This window comes from Sinohyriopsis cumingii, chromosome 9 (genome assembly GCF_028554795.1).
Source record: "Sinohyriopsis cumingii isolate HCF-2022 chromosome 9, ASM2855479v2, whole genome shotgun sequence".
NCBI classification, from domain to species: Eukaryota; Metazoa; Mollusca; class Bivalvia; order Unionida; family Unionidae; genus Sinohyriopsis; species Sinohyriopsis cumingii.
The window spans coordinates 27303092-27325375 of NC_142969.1; the positions used below are offsets into that span (position 1 = coordinate 27303092).

At 34.2% G+C, this 22284-nt stretch overlaps 1 protein-coding gene across 4 annotated transcripts in view; it reads left to right on the forward strand.

Moving 5' to 3' along the window:
• Positions 1–21346, forward strand: part of LOC149791446 (PP2C-like domain-containing protein CG9801) — a 57507-nt gene extending 36161 nt beyond the window's left edge. For 2 of the 4 annotated variants that reach the window (XM_089969981.1, XM_089969982.1), the window contains 3 exons: positions 472–594; positions 7643–7824; positions 9113–21346. In XM_089969981.1, coding sequence (XP_089826107.1) covers positions 472–594; positions 7643–7824; positions 9113–10348 — 1541 coding nt within the window. In that variant the 3' untranslated portion in view covers positions 10349–21346. The remainder of the gene's footprint in view (positions 1–471; positions 595–7642; positions 7825–9112) is intronic. The other 2 variants (XR_016423359.1, XR_016423360.1) reach the window with 2 other exon arrangements.
• The last annotated feature ends 938 nt before the right edge of the window (positions 21347–22284 follow it).

Genomic DNA, 22284 nt, shown 5'->3' on the forward strand with positions numbered 1-22284 from the left:
ATCGTGTTTGTGAGTTGGATTATGAATGACAGCTATGCATATTTATTATGCCATTTTCTTTCAGAAGAACTTTTACCAGACCTTTTGTAAAATAGGTAAGATCAACATTTTGTGAAAGTTGGGAAATGGTTTGTATAGGGTCGTGTTCTTACATTAGAATACATGTACTACCAAAGCCTGCATAGTGAAATGGTCAACTGTTAAGTTGTTTGAGCCAGGTGAGAAATCTCAGACCCAGTTGGGCCTCTTGCTTATTGTTCTAGTAGATCTTTTACTTGTCATATTGTATGCTAATGCAACTTATGCGAAGATTTTATGTTTGTAAGTTATCAAAGCCCAGAGTGATTGTACCATGTATGTTAAATTAGTTGTCAGTGAATTATTATGTCAAGTATATATAGTAGCAACAGATAACAAACAAAATTTTGGATTTTGGTGGTTGCTAAATGTAGTTGGACTGTTATATTTCAGATGGGAATTCTGCAACTGCTGAAGAGGTCGCAGGATGTCAAGTTTGGAATAACAAAGATCAGAAGGCATATGGTATCTGCATTTCCTTGTATGAACAGCACCCTGTCAACATGAAAATGTCAGGTATATATTACAGGTTGTATATCATATAATAGGGTATTTTATACATGCCACTAGTTTGTTTTTAGCAATGCTGATCATAGACCTAAGGGCTTACAGGATGGTTTCTTCTGTCTGTAATCTGTCCATACGCACAAGTATGTTATCATTACTGTTAAACGACTTGGAGGATGCTGTGAAACTTTACATTCACATTCATCCTCTGGTCTAGTTGGTCCTGAAGTAAGAGGTTGCCACTTAGACATGAAAAATAGATGCCATATCAGCCATCATGAGAATCTTATTATCACTACTCCTCATGAATGCATGGTCAATATCAATGTGAGGTTTTCACTGAAAAACTTAATGTGATGTTATGTTGGTTCTAAATGAAAATGGTACAGATTAGCAGCCATCTCGAAAATCTTGTTATATCTACTCCTGAACAAAAAGTCGTACTGATATTGGGTTTTCACCAGAGGGCTTTTTATGAAGTCTAGTTGGTCCTAAATATTGTTTTTTATTTGTTGTTTCTCATCTATCCATTAGCACAAGTTTGTTATATCTACTCCTTCTATACTACTTGGAGGCTGGCATGGAACTTTACATACACATTCATCACCTAGTCTAGTTGGTCCTAAATGAAAATGGTGCCACTCAGTCATCCAACATAGCTGCCACTGCTGCCATCTTGAGAACCTTGTTATTGTTTCTCCTCCTGAATGGAAGGTCATGTCAGCATATCATGATATCATATTGGTTCTAAATAAAAATGGTGTTGCTCAGATATTCAATATGACCACCAAAGTGCCCCTCTTGAAAATCCTATTGCTACTTCTCCAGAATTAATAATCATGTAAGCATGGGGTTTTCACTGTTAAGACTTCTTATATCTTGGTAGTTGTAAGTGAAAATAGTTCTAATCTTATGTCAAATATGGCTACCACAATTGTCATCCGGAAAATTGTTATTGCTGTTTGTCCTAAATGGCTGATTGTGTCAACATTGTACTTCACCAGATGACTTGTTTTAATGTCTGGTTGGTCCTAAATAAAAATGGTATGCACCTGATATCCAGTATGGCCACAATGTCAGCCATCTTTAAGATCTTCTTATTGCTTGTTCAGAATGGAATTGTTGGTCCAAATGAAAAGGATGAAAATTGGCCGTCTTAAAAATATTATCTATACTTCTCCCAAATGGATGCTGAATCAGCATGCTTATGCAACTAATGGACTTCTTATATTACCTTGTTAGTCCTAAAGCTGCCATAACAGCTGTCTTGAAAATCTTGATGTCACTATTATGAATCGATGGTTGTATTGACATGGGGTTTTCATGAATGGACTTCTAATGATGTCTATTTGGTCTGACATTAGGAAGAAATTTTGAGAGCTGTTGTGAATTTGGTGCTTGGCATCAAATTTACAACTCATCTTGTGTTTACAGTAAAACTCAACTTTTGATATTAGGAAATGGAGAGAAAGTAATTACTACGAAATATACAAAATTTGAATTTACAAGTAATCTCAGATTGAGAAGTTTCATGGATATGGGTTCAGACTCTAGTTGTACTACATTTCTCAAAATGTATCCTCAAATTTGACTTTTTTAAATTATTTTCTGCATGATACAGTGGCGTCTTAAAAGACCACTCCTTTTGCGGCAAAAGGAAGTGGCCTTATAAGACAGGTTGGCCTTTCTAGAGAGATAGCATATATATGTGAGCAACAAGTACATAAATTATGAAAGGTGTAAATATTTTCATGTAAATTTTCTAGAATCTTGTTGTGGAGACAGTGTACTAAAACTTGTAGCAATGTTATTTTTAAAAAATTTAAATAATATTTAGTTTTGCTGAATTGGGTACAAACATTGGCTGTAACTATCACTGTCTGTTGATTCTGTTTTCTTAATGTAGAATGTATTACTGATGATATTTTTTTGAATCATTTGGATATAAGATATCTCCATAGTGTCCAAAAGACATACCTCTTTTTGTTTAGTCAAATTTTTACTTTCACTTTTCTTCTCAACTGAAAATGTCTGATGACATTTTTGCACTTTTTACAACAACTTATTCCTTCATTGGTAATTGGTAGTCAGGGACCTTTTCAAGTACACTTTGCAGTCTGTGATGGAGAACTCATAGTGACAAACTTAACCAGTTTTGCTTCTTGGCAACTAGATGTCACATTGACTTGAGCTGAACAATACTGTGCTTCTGAGCAGTTATGTTTTGTCATCTTGATAAAAATCAGTTGTAATAATAGCTAGTTATTATCAAAGTGACAAAGCCTTACATTTAAGGAGTGCACAGACTTGGAAATGGTCAGGAGCTTTCCCAAGGTATAACAAGGGTCAAGAGTTGACTGGACAATGTAAGAGATTTTTATTCCACTCAACGCCACCCCCACTTACATTGTGACATTTGGTCTTTCTAGCTAGTTACAAGGTTCACACCCCTGCCTGGCCCTTAAGCCTATCACCTTGGACAGTGGGAGCCTCACAAGTGCACGTTTCTTTGAGGACCTGGTACTGCTCCCAATTAAGACACTGGAGGCTTTAGAGTGTGTGTGATTTGAATGTTTAATTTAGCTTTAACAGTTTTCCAGTCATATCACTACAATGTCTGCAGTGTGACAGTTTATAGTGATGCCGAGCACTGGGGCATTATGCCACAGACATGTAGCATCTTGTCCCACCCAGTTACATTACACTGACACCAGGCTGACCAGTCATAATACTAACCTCTAAATGTTGAGTGCCAAGAGAGGCAGTTGCTAGTACCATTTTTATAAGTTTTTCATATGACTTGGCCAAATGTTCGAAACTGCAACCTATCACATCTGAGGTGGACTAACCACTTAGGCCTCTGGAGCAGTCAGGAGGATTTAGAGCTTGAGGATATGTGACTGGTGTTACGTATATTTAATTTGTATGGTGTGATTTACTTTTGTTCAAAATTGATGGTAGGAGTTTTGGTGTATGTGACTTATGTCTTATTTGTGTAGATAATATATTACATAGCAGATGTTTGTCAATAATTACAGATTATAAATTAAGATTATTATTTGTAGGTAAACATGTTTACTAGGATTTGAGCTAAGGACATAGGCATTTCCCATGGTAATTCCTGGTGTGCCTGATGTTTGCCATGCTCTTTACTAAAATGTATTAATAGACCTGATCAGATTATTATAGAAATGAACATTTGACCCTCATCCTGGTCCTCATATTGTGTCTTAGGTTTTTATATAAGGGAGAAGTAAACAAATTACTTATTCCTATTTTAACATCTGCTGACTAGTGGAATCAGTTTTTTCATTTGGTACAGTTTTAATTTGAAAGGATAAATAAATTTAAATTATCCATTGGAATTAAAAAGTGCTCATTGACTTTAGGACTAAATCACTATTTGAGGATTTTTGAGAATTCTTTTAGAGACATTTTGGATTATATCATTATGATCCATCAAGACTGTTAGTACAGCAACACTTTTAGGACTATTTATGATTACTTCATAATACCCTGAGTTCTTTTTAAATTTTCATTTTGTATTTTAGGGAGAAAATCATCAGTTGATTGTATTAAAGTTGTTGGTTTTTACTCTTTTCTGTTACTTAGTTTAAGACTATAGAGTCATAAGAACCAGATGCCAGAGAGGCCAAGGGAGGAAGTTTAAGGGTCTTTAAGGGTCTTTCCACCTTCACTAATAGTAGGGGCAGCCATGGGGATTCACTAACCCCCTGCGTGCATTCATCTTCCATCTTTTCCCATAGATGCTCCTCTAGCTCTCTTTTCAGAAGTCTGGTCAAGTATAACAGACAACTCAGTTGCATTTAAAGGAAGAGGTGCACTTCCTTCTACAGAATAGTGCATTAGAGAGGGTATTAAAACCAGTCTCTGGCCTTCTATTCCTTGGTCTTCATGGTTTCCAAAAAAGGAGGAAAGTTTCAGATAATTACAGACCTTTCCACCTTAATAATGTTTATCCAGGAGCAACCTCAGCCTCAGTTAGATTTGTGATCAGACCCAGCAATATGGCAGTCTCCATTGGCCTGCAGGATATGTAACTTCACATCCCTGTTTTCCTCATTACAGGACGTTCCTCTAGTTCTGCTTTGATAGGTGGTTATTCAGTTCCGCTGTCTGCCATTTCACCATGTGTCCACACCCATTCCATTTATCAATGTAATGTGAGTAGCAGCTTACCACCTAAGGTTACTGGGTATTCATTTCCTCCACTATTTTGATGACTGGTTGGTCCTCAGTTGTGACATGGATTCCCTAAGTCATGATCTTTCATGCTACTAGTCCATAGTGACCTGGCTGGGTCTTTACCCAACCTAAAGACTTGCTTAAACTTTATATGAAGCAGATTGAGCCAGTTTGTGGAGCTTAAAGATTCCTCATTCTTCCAGTTAGACCTGGGAAAGAGATCATGAACTCCTCAAGCTCTGTTATCGTGGTTGAAATGGGTAATAGACACAATACACTGCTATGTAGCACTAGAACAGAAGAGCCTCATGAAGATTTCTGCTCATGAGATAAGAGCAGTCTCTGCAAGCCTTGCCTTGATGTTCATATCTCTATCAAAGATACCAATGAAGCCATGGATTGGCATGCACACTGAACCTTGAGTTTTATCAATGAGACTAGGCTCCAGTGTAACAAAGTTCTGGATCTGGTAGACCCAGTCTCAGCCACACAAGCAGCTACCAGACCCAGTTGACATCAGCACAACCTCTGGGTGGGCACACAAGCAGCTTTTGCTGGATTTGCCTGAACATTTTATGTAGTAAGAAGATCTCGTCATTCCTTCTTCACAGATGTAATCACATCGCCTTCAGTTGTGCTGCTCACAAATTAGGAGAGTGGGTTAACTTTCATATGGGGATCCAGTCTTCTTACCTCAGAGATTAACCAAGGTTTGGTAGGAAGCTCAACATTCCCTCTGCCTATTACCTATTCTCCTGATGTTAATGTGATGAGGAAATGTATTTCAAGAAGAAAGCACATTTTAAAACAAATCATGTTTCTTCTAGAATATTTACCAGATCACATTATTTTAATATCCTCTCATCCATCCTGCAATGTGAACATCCCATTACATAATGTTCTGTTCAGCTAAACACTAGCACCTCCTGTAATAAGCAGGGGGAGGTAATGGGCAAGAGTTATTGCTTTGTGTAATATAGACAGACAAAGTAATTTTCATCTGGGTTGGGAAGCTGGATTTGGAACTATCAGGGTTTAAATTCCTGGCAGTATGATCTGATAAGTATTCTTAGAGAGACATAAATTACTGAAAAATTTGCTTTTGCAAATTTGGTACCTGAGAAAATTACAACAATTTTCTTTCCTATAATTATTTGTTCATCTGAAAAAATTAGAAGTGTGCAAAAAGAGGAAAGACATTTTAGTAATCCAATTTGGCATTTTTTTTGATGAATTTTACATGAAATAATCACTTTTAACTCTTTACCTTCTGCTAACACATATATGCGACTCTATTTTTATCCCCAGGAACACATATACAAGATGCTATTAATGCTCTCTGTCCCGGTTAGCTCATGCATACATTTCCGGCAAAGGGTTGGGAAACCCCAGAGATGTATATAAATGTTTCATATTAAAGCTTTCTATTGGATGAAATTGCAAACTTCCGGTCTCTTTTAACAGTATTTAGCCAATGAAAATAGTACTTACATAATAAAATGATGGAAGTGTTCTGTTAGTAGTTTTACAGCATATAAGCAGGAAATTCCACTGAAAACGAGGTCATTTGTGAAAGTAAAACAAAATGGCAACATTCATGTATTCTGACAATGATTCTGACGAAAGTTTTGAAGGATTTAAAAGTGGTGACGTTGGAAATGACATTGATTTTAATCATCAGATTCAAGATGAAGGATCAAACATAAGTATAAGTCCTGTTTTGACGCCTGACATTTCAGATTTATCTGAATCTGAGGATGATCATATCTGGTTTTGGAACATGTGAGGCCGGTATATGTGGACGACTTTACAGCAGTTTCAGGGCCAACAATTATTTTACAAGAAATGCAAGGGAGAAAGGTTTCTTTTTACAGTTGTTTCCCAAAGAAATATTCTAGTTACTGGTAGATGAAACAAACAGATATGCCAAAAAACAGATTAGCAAGAAGCCTGATCCCAAGTGGTCACCTACTTCGGTTGCAGAAATGAAGGCATTTCTTTGAATACATGTCGTGTTTAGTGGAATGCAAATTAAAACTCCTGTATTCCTTCCATGTCAGCGCATGATTACTTATGTTGTACAGTCTGGAATCAACTTTTAGTATGTGCCAACATGGCATTTAAAGATTGTCAAGTATCCCAAACAATAACAAAAACAAACATTTTATAGACCAAAATAAGTTTTCTGTATCAATAGTTGCTTAAAAGGAATGTGCTATTTTAGACTAAAATATGTGTATTAAGTTTTATATGCATGGGGTAAGAATTTATTTTAAAGTACGTGGTAGTAGGTGTAATGGGAAGTCAGTTGGTTTCATGCACATGGCCAAGTATAGAGAGACTTAAACTCTGAAAACTTGATAGACTTTTTGATTAAATAAAAAGTTTATATTAGGTTAGATTAGGGGGCGGTGGGAAGTCTAAATATTAAAAAAATTCAGCATATTAAAAATACTTATATTTAAATACTTTCAGAGTTTGGGAGATTATTCTAAGTTCAGATGGGATAACACTGTCACTTATTCATGATGCAGTGTAGGAAATAATAAAACCCTATGATATCTAATGCACGAGTTTCCCAAATGTTTTTGACAGTTAAGTCTTGTAAAATCCTTTAAAAGCAGATATATGATTAATTTTTAAATCTGTAAATTTTGATAGCTAGATTTGCATTGTCTTCTATAAATTGATGCAAAATTAGTGACCTTTTACAAGAATTTCACATTGTCTGCAACATTTGTTCATGGAGAGGCATGTTGCCCTTTTCTGATTCTAGCTTAAACACTTAATGCAATACTGTTTCCTTAGTAAGAATATGAGCCACATTTTGCACCATTTATTTTAATTTCAGGGGATCCAATAGCAGATGCTTTTGCTATCTGTTGTCGGCAGAATAACTGTATCATGTTGATTGCTGATGGGGTCAACTGGGGGGAGAAGTCTCGAGTGGCAGCCAGGTGTGCTTTATATGGCAGCATGAATTATCTGAATCGGAGAATCTTCAAGGATGGGGATCAGCCAACTACGACACATGTATGTACTTTATTTAATAAAGTCTGCTCATGTGAAATAAATGCTTACAGCACAGTTTGAAATTATGTAATCATTACATTTTGAAGCTATCCATATGACATCACTTTTTTATGAAGTTTATCAAAGTACAATGAAATCTAGGAAAGTTCAGATGTAAAAATGACAAAATTTTAATAATTGCATTAAAATTTCAGTGAATGAAAATGACATTATCAGTGGAAAGAATATGAGAACTTGGGAAATCATGAGTAATTATGACCTACCTTAAATTCATGAGCAGGCTTTCTGTAGCAGAATACTATGTGATCTCAATAGTTAAGTGTTTCAGGTGGTTTAGAGTAGGCCAATGACAGTCACTTTAAAAGCTTGTCTGACATTCTGAAAAGTTTAAGGACATTGTATTGGAATGACCATGCTATTTGGATGCACCAATCATTCTGATAATTGTTTTTGTGGTACATGTAATGCACAATTTTATAATTGTGAATTAAATGTGGTTTTGTCAGTATTTTACCAAAATAAATTATTAAATACAATTTTTTAAAATTTTATTCCTTTAATCAGAAAGTTGAGAGAAACATGGAGCAGCAGCCTGATCTATTATATCAGCCTGTTGTGCTTAGCTAGTCTAACTATGGAAAGTTTGCTGGTATAATTTATGGACACCTGGATAGCATGTACTATATGACAGCTGGATATCTTGTACTGTATAACACATAAATTCTTTGTTTGAATGACTTAATTTTTCTTCCATATAGTGTGAAATTTTTATTTTCAAGCTTCATTGTATTTTTCTCGTGGGTTAGTGGTTCTTAACTGCATTTTCCTAGTATATTCCTCCATCAATTATACTGGCTGCCATGGATAGCCTATCTTGCGCAGAGAAATGGTATCAAACCCAAAATAACAACAATGTATCTGTTACAAAGTGAAAAGAAACAAAAACAAATTGCAAACTAAAGATTTACATTTACTATTGACATTGGTTATCTCTGTTTAGCATCTTCTAATGGACCAGCTCTATAATATGGAAAGATCCAACAGTGTCCAGTTTAGTTACTTTTGCTATATTGGTGGAAGCTGAACATGATGCTTACTTGGGCATCTGTGTGCTTATCCATTGATATAAAGTATACAGCCACCTGCACCCAAGACTAAGGTCAAGGTTAAAGTTGTTTAGTTTGTACCTTAATAAATAGGCAGGCTTGACAATATGGGAGTCTTTTGTAATCTGGGGGAAAATCGGCATTTACTATCATCATAATCTGTGTTTTTATGTCCTTTTAAGGAAGTGTTTGACTTGCTGAAGGAGTCGTTTGATGAGGCTCACAAGCTGATTCTAAAGAAAGAAGGGGGACTGACAACTCTTTGTGCATGTGTCATATGTCCTGTAAGAAATTCTGAACAGTTTGCAGTTTGTTGTTTAAATGTTGGTGACAGCTATGCTTATGTGTTCAGTAAGAATCAAGGTATAAGGGAGATAACTCTTGGATCTCATGACATCTCCACAGAACGTGATATTCGGGATGCTGGTGGTGCTTTAGGACCTGTTGATGGCATAAATCCAGAGTTAAGGAACATGACATATGGATTAAGTTTTACCAATCCAGGAGATATCATTTTTCTGGCCACAGATGGCATTTCTGACAATTTTGACCCTGTTGTTACAAAAATTGCTGAACGTAAAAGAAATGATGTGAATTTCAATGAAGCAGCTACCTCAGAAGATTACTATCTTAAACATAAACCAGAAATGGAACCCAAAGAAAGGCATATCTATGCATTGAAAGAAATGGAACGGATTGTATATGAATTTGAGTTGCTAACAGAGGAACAATGTTCAGCTCAGGAATTATGTGGTGCATTGGTGCAGCATGTTCTGTCTTTAACAGATTCCAAGAGAAAAGTTCTTGAAAATCCAGATTTGTATGCAAGGAGACGTTTGTCTCAGAAGGAAAAGACAAAGAGGGATTCAGAAATTGTTGAGAAGATGTCACAAGCACCAGGAAAGCTGGATCATGCATCTATTGTAGCATATGAAGTTGGGATAATGCGACCTAATGAAAATGAAATGGACAACATTCCTCTGCAGGAGAACATTAGCAGTGGATCCGATTCATTATCTTATCAAAATTCTGAAATTGATGCAGCTGGGGCAAGTGCAGGACCATTCTACTCTAAAAGTAAAGTTTCCAGACCCAAAAAATTATTTGCAAAACTTCGTACTCTTGGTGCAAATTCATCTCCAACTTCTCCCATGAATGACCCTGATAATTCAGTAGTTGTGTCTTCAAGACGGATATCTTCCAAACGGCCCAGGTCAAAAAGTGAGGCAGAACACACACCCTCCACACCATCACAGCATGGGGAATCTTCAAAATCACCGGTATCTCCGACATCACCAATGTCTTCTATTAGTCATGTTTTCCGTAGAGGACCACTAATGTCTCCAGTAAGAAGGGAGTTACCATTACCAGCCCAGCATCCGTATCGTAGGACTATCTCATTTGAGTCATCAGTGTAATAATAGGACATGTCAGCTCATTGTAGACCTTATCAAGCCACCAGAAGTACATTTCAAAACTGCTGTCTGATTGTGACATTTGGATAATCAGGTGTCACTGTGCACACATAGTAGTACCCTAGTTTTCACAAAGTATTATGTCTTCTTATCTGCCATTCATGTGTAGTTAGGTCCATGGTCAGTTCACTTTTTGTGTACTGTAGAATCTCACCATTTGCTGTGTACATCAGGTATTTGTGGCAACCTGGTTTTGGATAGATTTTCAGTTATTATTATTATTATTATTATATATGATCACAATTTTGTATATCCAATAAGCTCAGGACTACATAATTTTTGTATTTCCAACAAGTGCTACAAATTGTGAATGTTCATCAGATTAGGGGCTGCAGAAATGTCCTACAGGTTGACAGCTACAGAAGTTTGAATGTTCAACCAGTTTAAGGTTACAACAGTTTGCATGTCCAACAATTTCAGGGTTACATAAGGTTGTATGCCCGACAGGTTGGTGATTACAGAAGTTTGTATATCCACCTAATTCAGGGCTATATAATTTTGTATGCCTGACAGGCTGATGATTACAGAAGTTTGTATGCCCAACTAATTCAGGGCTTTATATGTTTATATGTTCAGTGAGTTCAAGGTTACAGCAGTTTTGCAACCCTACTTTGCAAGTGGCTGTGGTTTTTTCAAGGATTTTTGTATGTATAGGATTTTATGGCACATCAGTACATTCAGGCTATTCATTGCCAAGTAAGTGTAGGTATCCAGCAAAAGACACAAAATAAAATCATGCCATTAATGTGTTAAATTATTCAAATACAAAACTTATTTTTGAATTAAATGTTAACTGTACTATTTTAAAAATTCCAAGACCTTCTCAGCTGAAACATCATCATGGGACACATCTCAGGGCAGAGATGTTGTCTCCATTAAGCACCTCATATAATGTGTGGAAGGGCACATTAGGCCAGTTCAACATCTACAAGCCTGCAGGGGATTTTTATTGAATAAAATAATGATTACAATCGTGTGAATTTAAGACAATTGAAAACATTATTTTCCTGAAATGTTTTTAGTATCTAGCTATAAAATTCTATCAAGGGACAGGACAGTGTGTCTTCTTCAAACATAGAAGGGCCAGTGAAAAAGAAAAGGAGGTCTTCCCAACATCACATGACAGACTTTGCTGAGGTTGTTTAATTTTTGTGATCACATTTTTGGTTGGAATGTTAAAAGCTTACAAATTATCAAACATTAAATGTTATTGAAATGCACTTAGTGAAAAGTTGTGTATGTATTTATGTCTTGATATGTATTCATTATTGAGAGTACTTTTAAAGTCTGTTTAATCATAAATAAGAGAGCATTATTAAAGACCTTACTTCCTGGTTACTTGTCCAGGCTTATTTTAAGTTTTTCAATGATAAAAGGCAAAATTCTACGTCTATATCCATTTCCATTGATATTTTTTTTTACATTTCTGTTTTTTTTTAGTATCGTTTAATATATTAAGTATATTCTCTTTTAAATTATTGCATTTTTTTAAGGTCATAAAAACTTGAAAATTGATTGGTAATAAAGCTCAGTTATATGTGTTAAAATCTTACCTATAACAAATTACATCCATTTTGATATTAATGTAATGTTATTTGCAATATCTGATTCCCAATTTTTTAATATTTTCTTAAAGGATATTATACACGATAAATTGAAATCTCAGATTTTAACAATTATATGTTGTTAATCACTCTTTCACTATAATTCCAAATTTATGACATGCAAAATTGATCCAAATTGCTATTTGATAGATTTTTACAACTGCTGCGAAAATATGCAGAAAAAATATCACTTACTTGGCAATTTCTGCTGAGGACATTATACCCACTGCCAGAGAATTATAGTGATTGACACTGAGGATTTGCCAGCCATATTGGTATAATACTGTATTTTGTTGCCTTGGTTTGCAATAGTAAGCATGTACAAATCCAAGGGATACACTTTCTTGAGTTTCCAAACAAACAGTGTAGGAAAAAAGCTTGGATTCACGGTTGTAAGCAAAGTGACTTTGAGTCCATATTTAACAGCTCCCTTAGTTCACTCCATATTTCCATTGTAAGTAGCGTCCTCAGGAACTAGTCCAACATAGAAACCATGATGCAATAGCTTAGTTGAAGAAAGATGATGCGCCTGATATTCCACTCATTATATGCCCAGAATCCCAGGAACAGAATGATGAATTCCCCCAGATGCCTAGTGTCCATGGCTAGTGTCCATGGCAGGTATGAGATATATATAGGAAAAAATGTCTCAAGTTTTGAATAAAGATGTGCCATTTGATAATGTGATCAATGTTTTGAATAATAAATACATTTGTTTCACCAAAATAATTTTATGGATAATTGCTTTTTCTTTTGTGCATAAAGGGAGAGAAAAATTCAGTCTACCAATGAGTCTTGAAAGCTGCATATACCCCAAATCCATTTTTAATCAATAAAATTGTCATCATATCTTCCTTTTGGATTCTAAAGGCAAATCCCCTCACATTAGCTTTATATCTGTATAATAATTTATGGTAATAGCTAAAATATGTTCATAATATAATAGCTATTCATATCTTTTTAGTGTTGTCTAATTGTTTTGTATATCTTGGTTGCAATCAAAAGATTTGTAAATTTCACATTCATAATATTGATAGTATTGTCACACGAGAGACTGGCATTTATATCTTCTGCTGTATTTGTTTTTGTCAGCGCAGTAAATCTCTTTTATTTTTATTGTCACAGAATTAAATATATACAATCTTGTCTCAATGTGTGAAAGCATAGTAGCTCATGTGGGAGAGTGATGGACTTGTAATCTAAGGGTCATTGGTGTCTTTTGGCATATTATAGCCAGTACCATATTAAACACGCCATGCAAAAAGATACAAAAACTCTTAGTGTTCATACAATTTTCGCAATATAAAATCTGGTTATTGGATAATAAATAGATGGAAAGCATAATTAGAATTTTCATTGCTGTTCATTCATTTTATGTACTTAATTAACGGGGGGTTTAAAATGTGTGATATTTTTTCTCATTATTTTTCAGTCATTTGGGGTTTTTTTACGTTTTTTTTTCTTATGTTTGTATCCTGATTTTTCCTTTCTGGTTAAGAATCAGCAGAAACCATTTCTACAGAAAACCTGGAGATAAAACATATTAACAGATATCAAAATTGTATCGGTGTATTGAATACGTTGTTTTTTTTGGTCAAATGTAACTGCTTCAATTGGACCAAGCATGATTTACTACACATGTTGGACTCTCAATATAACCTCTCTAGCTTTGTCTTCGGAAATATTTGTTCTTGTGTTTTATCACAGTTGGTGGCAGCTACTGGTTCAGTCTGATGTGGCAGGATTTTGGTTATGGTTTCAATTAATAAGACTACATGCAGATGAAGTGGCATGCAACCTATAGCGAGTATGATATCAGGAGACCTTGTGACCACATTACTAAATTAACATTTGTAATGTGGTCTAAACTGATCGTAGGTCATTGCTTTTGTCAACTTTGATGGCTAATTATGTTGAAATGCTACCATTTATCATATTACAATGTCATTATTTTGTACGTAGTTAAGTACACGATAGTTTGTATATTGATAAAAACTTAAAACTTCAGGACAAATGCCCATTATGATAACATTTTTGACATGTTTCCTCACAAGTGTTAAAGTTTTAATTTGAATATTTTATTTCTAGTCGGCATAATACAAATATTTTGCTCATCTGATTGCTATAAAATGTATGTACATATATGTGAAAGAATTGTGGTTGTGCTTGAAATTTATATTTGAATAGGTGACATTTCAATTCCTCTTTAGCGCTGAAGCATTAACTTACAGTAGGGTATTGAATATTACAACTGTAGAGCCAGCAGATTGCTAGATAATATTTTTTTTTAAAGTGTGGAGATACTGTGATAGCCTCCATCCATCTGTCCGTCCATCTACCCAATACAACATCTAAACTACTGTGTGTAAATTCACCAATCTTGGTACATAGGTAGCCCATCTGGAGAGCATCTGCAAGAGTGGTATGACTTGTGAGCCTCTCCTTGAGGTCTCTGTGAGATGGTCAGCTTTCCGATACATTATAACTGCAATTACAGTGATAGTCTCTAAGGGCTGTTCCAGTAAAATATACTTGGGGGCCCAGGAAAGGCACTTTTAATATTTAGTCATCACCCATAGATGTAATTTAAAATTTTGTATTGTTTTTATATAAACTGTGTTTTCTGAGTACTCTGGAATATATTTTGTAGAAGTACCTTCCCTGGGTACCGTCTATGTTTGAATGGAACAGCCCTAGTGGGTTTTTTTATAGCAAACTTTGTACCTTCATAGTAGATGGACAGGTGATTTGTATCATGACCAGGTTAACATGGCCCTGTAATCATTTTCCCATGTGTATTACATATAATAATGTTTCATTATGTCACAGATGACATCATGTCATAATATATGTCTGATGGTATTGTTTGGCTTGTTTGTTTATTCTTTTAACAGCACTTTTTAATGTATTATTGGCTGTATCATGCAGAGGAAATGGGATCCAGGTGCCTTTCCCAAGGACACACCTATGTAACTGACCCTGGCTACCTGGGTGGGTGTATTTCCTTGCAACACCTGGATTATGAATCAAGCAGTCTAACAAAAGAACTACCTCAGCTCTAGTCTATTTCAGTGTCATTTTACTACACTGTTCTGCACTACAGTACTAATAATAATGTTGTGATTCACTTCACTACTTCTATATTTCACTGCCCTATTCACTACACTGTTACAATAATTAGCTGTAGTATTCACTATGCTACTAATGTATTTCAATACACTATAATGTAGTTTCATTAAATAAGATCTGTTTTGTCACATGATAAATATAATTTTTTATTGGTGCTCGTATTTTAATTAAATTTATGAAACTCGTCAAATAATTTCAGTCTTAATTATTCAGCTTATTTAATGAAATGAACACTCGTGCCAAATTCCAAACTCCAGGTTCACAGTCTGGTGAGTGGTGGTAGAGATGGTTCCAGGTCATTGGATGGGAAGTGGGGGAAACATGGGATTTACCATGGCAAGCCATGGAAATAGTTTTGATTGTTTTGGGTAGTTTGTTCAGTTCATGTAGTGCTTTCTTTAAAAGCTAACACAGTTTATAATGTTTCTTATCTGGCTTGAACAATTTCATACTAAAGAAAATTTATTTGGTTAAATTAATTTCTTTTGCCCATTTGAAATCAGTCATAATAGTGACAAATTTAAAACAATGTTTTGATACTTGGAAGCAAGATTATTGACAGAAAATAGTATTTCACACTTTGGAAGTAAATTAATTCCAGTGACTTGACCTTATTTCTCATTTTGATTTTGGAAAGACAAGTGGTTTACATTGTAGTCAATGACAAAATAGTGTGAACAGTTAAGTTATTGCCTGATTGAGTTAAATTTTCAAAATGCTGGTAGGAAAGTAATATTTATTGACCAGGTATTTGTTCAGTGTTGGACCAGTATCTCATTTGATATACAACATTTGAACATGTGATGATTGCCTTCATGTGATTTGATATATTGATTACATCAGGCACTAATTGTAAGTGTAGTGTCGACTTTGGTTTTAATAAGCAGTCCATTCTGTACCTATTGACTCATATATGTTTGATGAGTTTTTGATCCTCATTTAGTTTTCTTTTCTGATCGTATCAGATTTAATTCCGTTGCTTTTTTATAGGTTTTTTTTATAGCTCAAGTAGAAAAACTTTCTCCACAATTCATTTCAAAATTTTTCAAAGTTTAATCATCTATTTACAGTTTTCATGAATGCTCACAATTTTACATTAGGTTTACTAATTTTTAAATTCATTATATTTTGTTATATTGATTTATGCATTAAGATGAAATATATTAGAAACCATTTAAATTTGAAAATAAATGATCGTCTTCACCAGAAACACAGAACCAAAATTTGTTACAAGATGTAAGGGAGATAAATCCAATAACAAATGGAACAATCATTAACATATTAGTAGGAAACAATTTCCAAATTCATTCTTCATGCATACATATAAAATGAATTTTTTAAAAAAATTCCCCAAAACATTCAGTGCTGATTACATGATGCAAAAGTTTTATATTTGTTATTTTTAGAGATAATTTTCCTTTTTTGTTCTAATTTAAGTAATTGTTGGTAGTATTTATCTACTGTTCGATTTGTCAATGCATACTTGGAAAAGTTGGATTATTTGAACCGTGAGGACAGGTCTGTACTTTAGCTCTTATTTTAAGGATTCTGTTTTTAAAATTAAATTAGAGTTGTTGTCCAGTTGAAGGCAAGGTGTCCATTAAATGCAGATTTGAAAATTAGGTATGTAATATATGTAATTTACATTTAATTATAAATCTCATGCAGTCCACATGTATGTAACAGGTACCCATTTCATGATATGTTTAGAATTGTTTATAGACAATATACAAAACCACACACAACTTACATAAGCCCTATTCCATGTGTAAACCCAACTGTAAGCTTCAAACATTCACTGTCATTCAGTGTAAAAAATGATGAGGAATATATATTGTTAACAGGTAGAAAAAGATGGGTTAAAGCAAAGGCAGTATATTCCAGATTAGAATTATAACAGTAGACACAACCCTTGCTGAAATACCAATCTGCTTTTGACTGATCGCATAAAACCGTAATTTTTTTCATAACTGAAAGTGTAAAATTTATGCATTTTGTTGATGTTGATCAAAGAAAATTGTAAGATAATGTCATTTTAGTCGAATTTGAAGCTGTTTCAAACTGTATACATGTAATAACCTATACATCTTGATTTTACAAATACTTGTAAATAGTCAAACCTATAAATAAAATCCACACATGGAAAAATGCACAACTAGCCATTGTACACAGGTGACCTATGTTTGCAGGTTCACATTTAAAACTTAGTTTCTGAAAAAATACAATGCTCTCAGTATTATTATTATTAATATTATTATTATTATTATTTAACAGATTAGCTTAGTGCACTATTCAAGAAAATCATAAAATACATATATATGTTATTTTTATCAAACTTCACAAGAGTACTGTATCACACTAAATTTAATCCATCTTACAAAGTAAATCACTACTGACTTCTACAACAACAAAGAATAATTGTTTTGTACACCTTGACATGTTTTGTGCACCATGACAAAACCTAAATTTTACTACTAACAGCTTTTATATGACTGAAACAGAGAACCAACTCATGTTCAGCCACCTTGTATGATTAGAAACAGCCATCTCCACAATATATAGATTAAACAGTTACTCAACTCACAACATCAAAAGATGGATTGTGTGAGAGGCTTGTGTTGAATGAAAAAAGCATTATGTGACTATAGTTAGTGCCATATGAACTGAAACTTCACCTGTCTTTATAAACAAGTTTTTGAATATTGAATGGCTACAGACCCTAAAAAATCAGTTTTGTAACTTGTATCTCTCAAAGATCAACATTTTTTCATCAATTATAGCTTTAATAAGATATTGAACTAGGCCTGTTGCACTAGCAATAAAGGTGACTCAGTTGTCCGTTGTGACAAAAACAAATTAGTTAGGCTCTGTCCCCTAAGGATAAAAAACTTTACTATTTTCAAATTTTACGTATTGACACATTTGAGTTGCACTGACAGTATGGCTGGAGTATGTTGAAATTATAATTATTATCGCATTGATTTAAACATGATACATTTATCTAAATAATGCCTTCTTCATTAGGCAGTTCAGTTTAGTTTGCATACACTGAGCAGTCACTTAAAGCAAGGGCAAGACATTTTTTTGGGGGAACATTCGGCTGCTGTGGGACACATGAGACCATTATATACCTGACTTTTATATAGGAAATTTTTGGGTATGTTTAAGTGGCCTTTGAGATGTGATCATCACTACATAAAGGTGACCATTTTGACATATTTGACCATTTTGACAGGTTTGACATATTTGACAGGTTTGACATATTTGACCATTTTGACATATTTGACCATTTGGACAGGTTTGACATATTTGATCATTTTGACAGGTTTGACCATTTGGACAGGTTTGACATATTTGACCGTGTGGACAGGTTTGACATATTTGACCATTTGGACAGGTTTGACATATTTGACCGTTTGGACAGGTTTGACATATTTGTTCAGGTTAGATTTACTGATCAAGATTTAAAATACAAAAACATAGCAGAAGTTTGCTGTGTTGATGTCTGTTTTATATTTTGTTCCAGTGGCAGAAAATAAGGACTTTTCCTGAATTATGCATGTTTTTTTTTTTCTTTCTTCATATTCATGATCATATTTACATTGACATGTGATAAAATCTGACAGGGAATTTCTATACTTGTCATCAGAACTTGTGAATTTAGTTAATATAAATATTTGATTATGGAAGGTTTGTGTACTAAAGGAATTTTTGGTTGCTTTGGAGAATTGTTTTTATGCTGAACTTAAGTTGGATGTATTTTTGTTTTGGCATCGTCCGTTTGTTTGGCCAGTAACTTTTAATGGTACTTTAACCAATTTTATTTCATGCAGCAGTGATGTGTCATATACAGTAGCTACCCATTTGCCTAAAGGTACAGGTCACAAACAGAGAAAATGTAGCTCTTCATGTGTATCCGTGTTCAGATTATAAATAATGAAACTTTAGTCCACTATATACCATTACTAAACATTATGTAATATACCAGCACCCCTTGTCTCAAGGTTAAGGTCACAGCGAGGGAAAATATAATTCAGTTACCTCAATCCATGCAGGTGTACCAATATATCTTTGGAACCAGTGAAGATATTATAATGAAACTTTAACTTGTTACATGGCTTGATATGACAGTGTCACTCATACTGCCTGCTGTAAAAGTCAAGGTCACAAAAGGTGAGTTGTCCGAGTCCTTATCCAGGCTGTAACTTTTTAACCCTGCATATATTCTAATGATAATTGATCCTGGTCCATGCATTATAATAATAATAATGATAATAATAATGAGGACTTTGTATAGCGCCTAATCTCTAGAACCTCTAAGTGCTTTACAACATTAGACAGCAACTAAAAGATAAAAAACATATACTGATATGATTACAGAAACAAGCACCATGAAATTAGAAAACATAAAAAAACATGCTGAAAATATTTAAGGCAGGAAACATTATTAGTTCTTTAAGTATGTTCTTGCAGTCGAAATAAGTGAATTTTGAGAGCACTCTTGAATGGGATCACTGTGTCTTTATGTCTAAGTTCAGTGGGCAATTCATTCATTATCATACAGTAATCAAAATCCATAACTCGGAGGTTGGGTTCATTAGTAGGGAAAAGTTACAAGATGGGAATTATCATGTGCTGTTTGTGATTCTTGTTTTGTCACATTGGTAGAACGTTGTAATAGTCACCGTTATGTGTAAAAGTGATAATTTTGACATTTCTTTACTATTTTACTCGTGTTCTGATATGATCTATTTTTCAGCATTTGTTTCATTTCACCACCACCACTATCCAATCCAGCCATCTTCACTAGCCAAAGTTCAGTATGATAATCCTATCTACACCTATTAGTGCATTGTCCTTGCATCATCTAATGGATTTCATGAGCTGCCTCCCATAGTATGTAATGTAAACTAAGTAATAGCGCAGTGCATTATACATCGGCTGAAAATGGTGGGGGCAATTGACCTAACAAGGATACTTTGAATGTTTAATATAGAAAGAATGACTATGTACCAGAGGGAAGCCATTACAGATGTATTTGAGTGAAATGTATTTGTGCAGACACAGACTGGCACTGGAAAATTGTTTATTTATTAGTCCATTCAAGTTGTGTGCTCCCTTATCTCGATCATGTAGGAACAGTATTCAAATCTGAACAACTTAAGTTTGTTTGGATGTGGTGGCTTGCCACAGCATCCAATGAAATTCACAGACCCAAAGCACAGAAGTATCTGCTCGATATACCAAGGTGTAGATAGGGTTATCAAATTGGAACCTTGGCTAATGAAGATATGAACCCACCCAGTTTTTATGCTTGATAACTTTGTGTACAGATAAAACTATTTCTCTTTATGATCGTATCTATTTTTAGATATTGTCAGCAAGAAAGTAAAGTAAATTGTATGCATAGTAGAGCTTACTTTGTTGATTTCTTCATAGATCAATAAAATTTCTTTAGATTATTGCACACTTTCAGGTTGTGATATTATATTGTTAGAGCTTAATTTGACAACATTAGATATCAACTGTATCTTTTATTCATGGAATGCTACATGTATGTTTGTATCATCAACTCTGTTTCTTTCTTTTTCATTATCCTATTAAAACATAGGTTAAAAATAGTTGTTGGCAGTGTGCACCCTAAACTTATTTAAGACATCATCATCCGGTCTATACAGATACATGATAAAGCTTTATAAAACTTGATTGTAGCAAATAAAAAAAATTAAAAAAATTAAAAAATAAAAAAGAACTAGCAATTTTGTACAAAGAAAACTAGCTAGTGACCAATGTTTAATACAAGCAATAGTGACAACTTCTGTTTGATCTATAAATTTGAAACATAAAGGTTCATGAAACTTGCTCAACTTTATTTTATTGCATCCTGCTTTGAATATTGCTGTTATTTTTTGCGTTGCTTTTTAAAATTCCTGTTTTGCAAGTATTGTATATTTATTTACCATAAGCCACTGGCTCTTTAGACTGATGAGACTTGTACGACATTTTGTCACATAATTAAGCAATGCTTGACTTAGAAAGATGGTGTGTATGTGCATGCATGCATGTGTGTGTGTGCATGCATGCATGTGTGTGTGTGTGATGATTACCTAGAATTTATTGCATATTCAAATCATTCTGGTTACTAGCTTAAGATGGCTGTACACTTAGCGCTACTAGATTGTTTTGGAATAAATTTATCATACTTGTCTCTCGTTTTTCATATTTTTTTGTTTGTTTGTTTGTAAAATCAAAGTACTGCATGTACATGTATGTTGTTTCCCTTTGTTGACTGAAAGTAAACTTTTATGTCCTGCCTGCAGTAGTCGATATGATGTTGACACTGCTTTGGTCATGGTGAATGAATTAAAAGATAAATAAATCCGGTAGTTACTTATGGTTCAGATTTTGACATTGATAATATCCCATATTTGTCCTAAGTGATTCTATTCCTTTGCCATTCTCTGCGTAGAAGGAATTTTGTGTCTATGTATGTCTGTCCACCCACTGGTCCATCCATCCAGCGAGTACATGTCATTGAGAGTTTAATTTCTGCACAGTAACTTTTGAAAGACTTGATGAATTGACACCAACTTGGTATAATGCTTAAAATTAAGAAGGCTTAGGTTTCAGTTTACATTTCAGTTTGCACCACTGACTGTCGAAATATGTGTTAACCTTTTATGGACTTTGTTTTAAACCCTATTTATTTTCAGAAACTTTGTCAAATACATTTTCAAACCTGAATTTGGGGATCAGTTGAGAGTATGAGCTTATTAGAGTATTCTCTTCCTATTAGTAACAAAAATTATTACATAAATATGGATGCTTGCACAAGCTGTTACAGATGGAAAGTTCAAATACATATACCTACATTAAACAAAGAATAAGAACTAAATAAAAATGATTCTAAAGCTTGTGATTTAAATCAAGTACTTCAATCTTTTATAGTCGTCCAAATGAAATTTTGCAGACAAACATATTTGGAAATTATTTTCTGTAGAGGATATAGGGTTACCAAATAATAAAGTCTCAACTGGGAGAGCAAAAGGAAGTGTGTATATAAGATGTGACCTCTACGATCAGAGTATTTTGACAGTCAAGAAGAAAGTGTTGTGCAGTCTTTATTTCTGTTTCCTTAGTTATTAG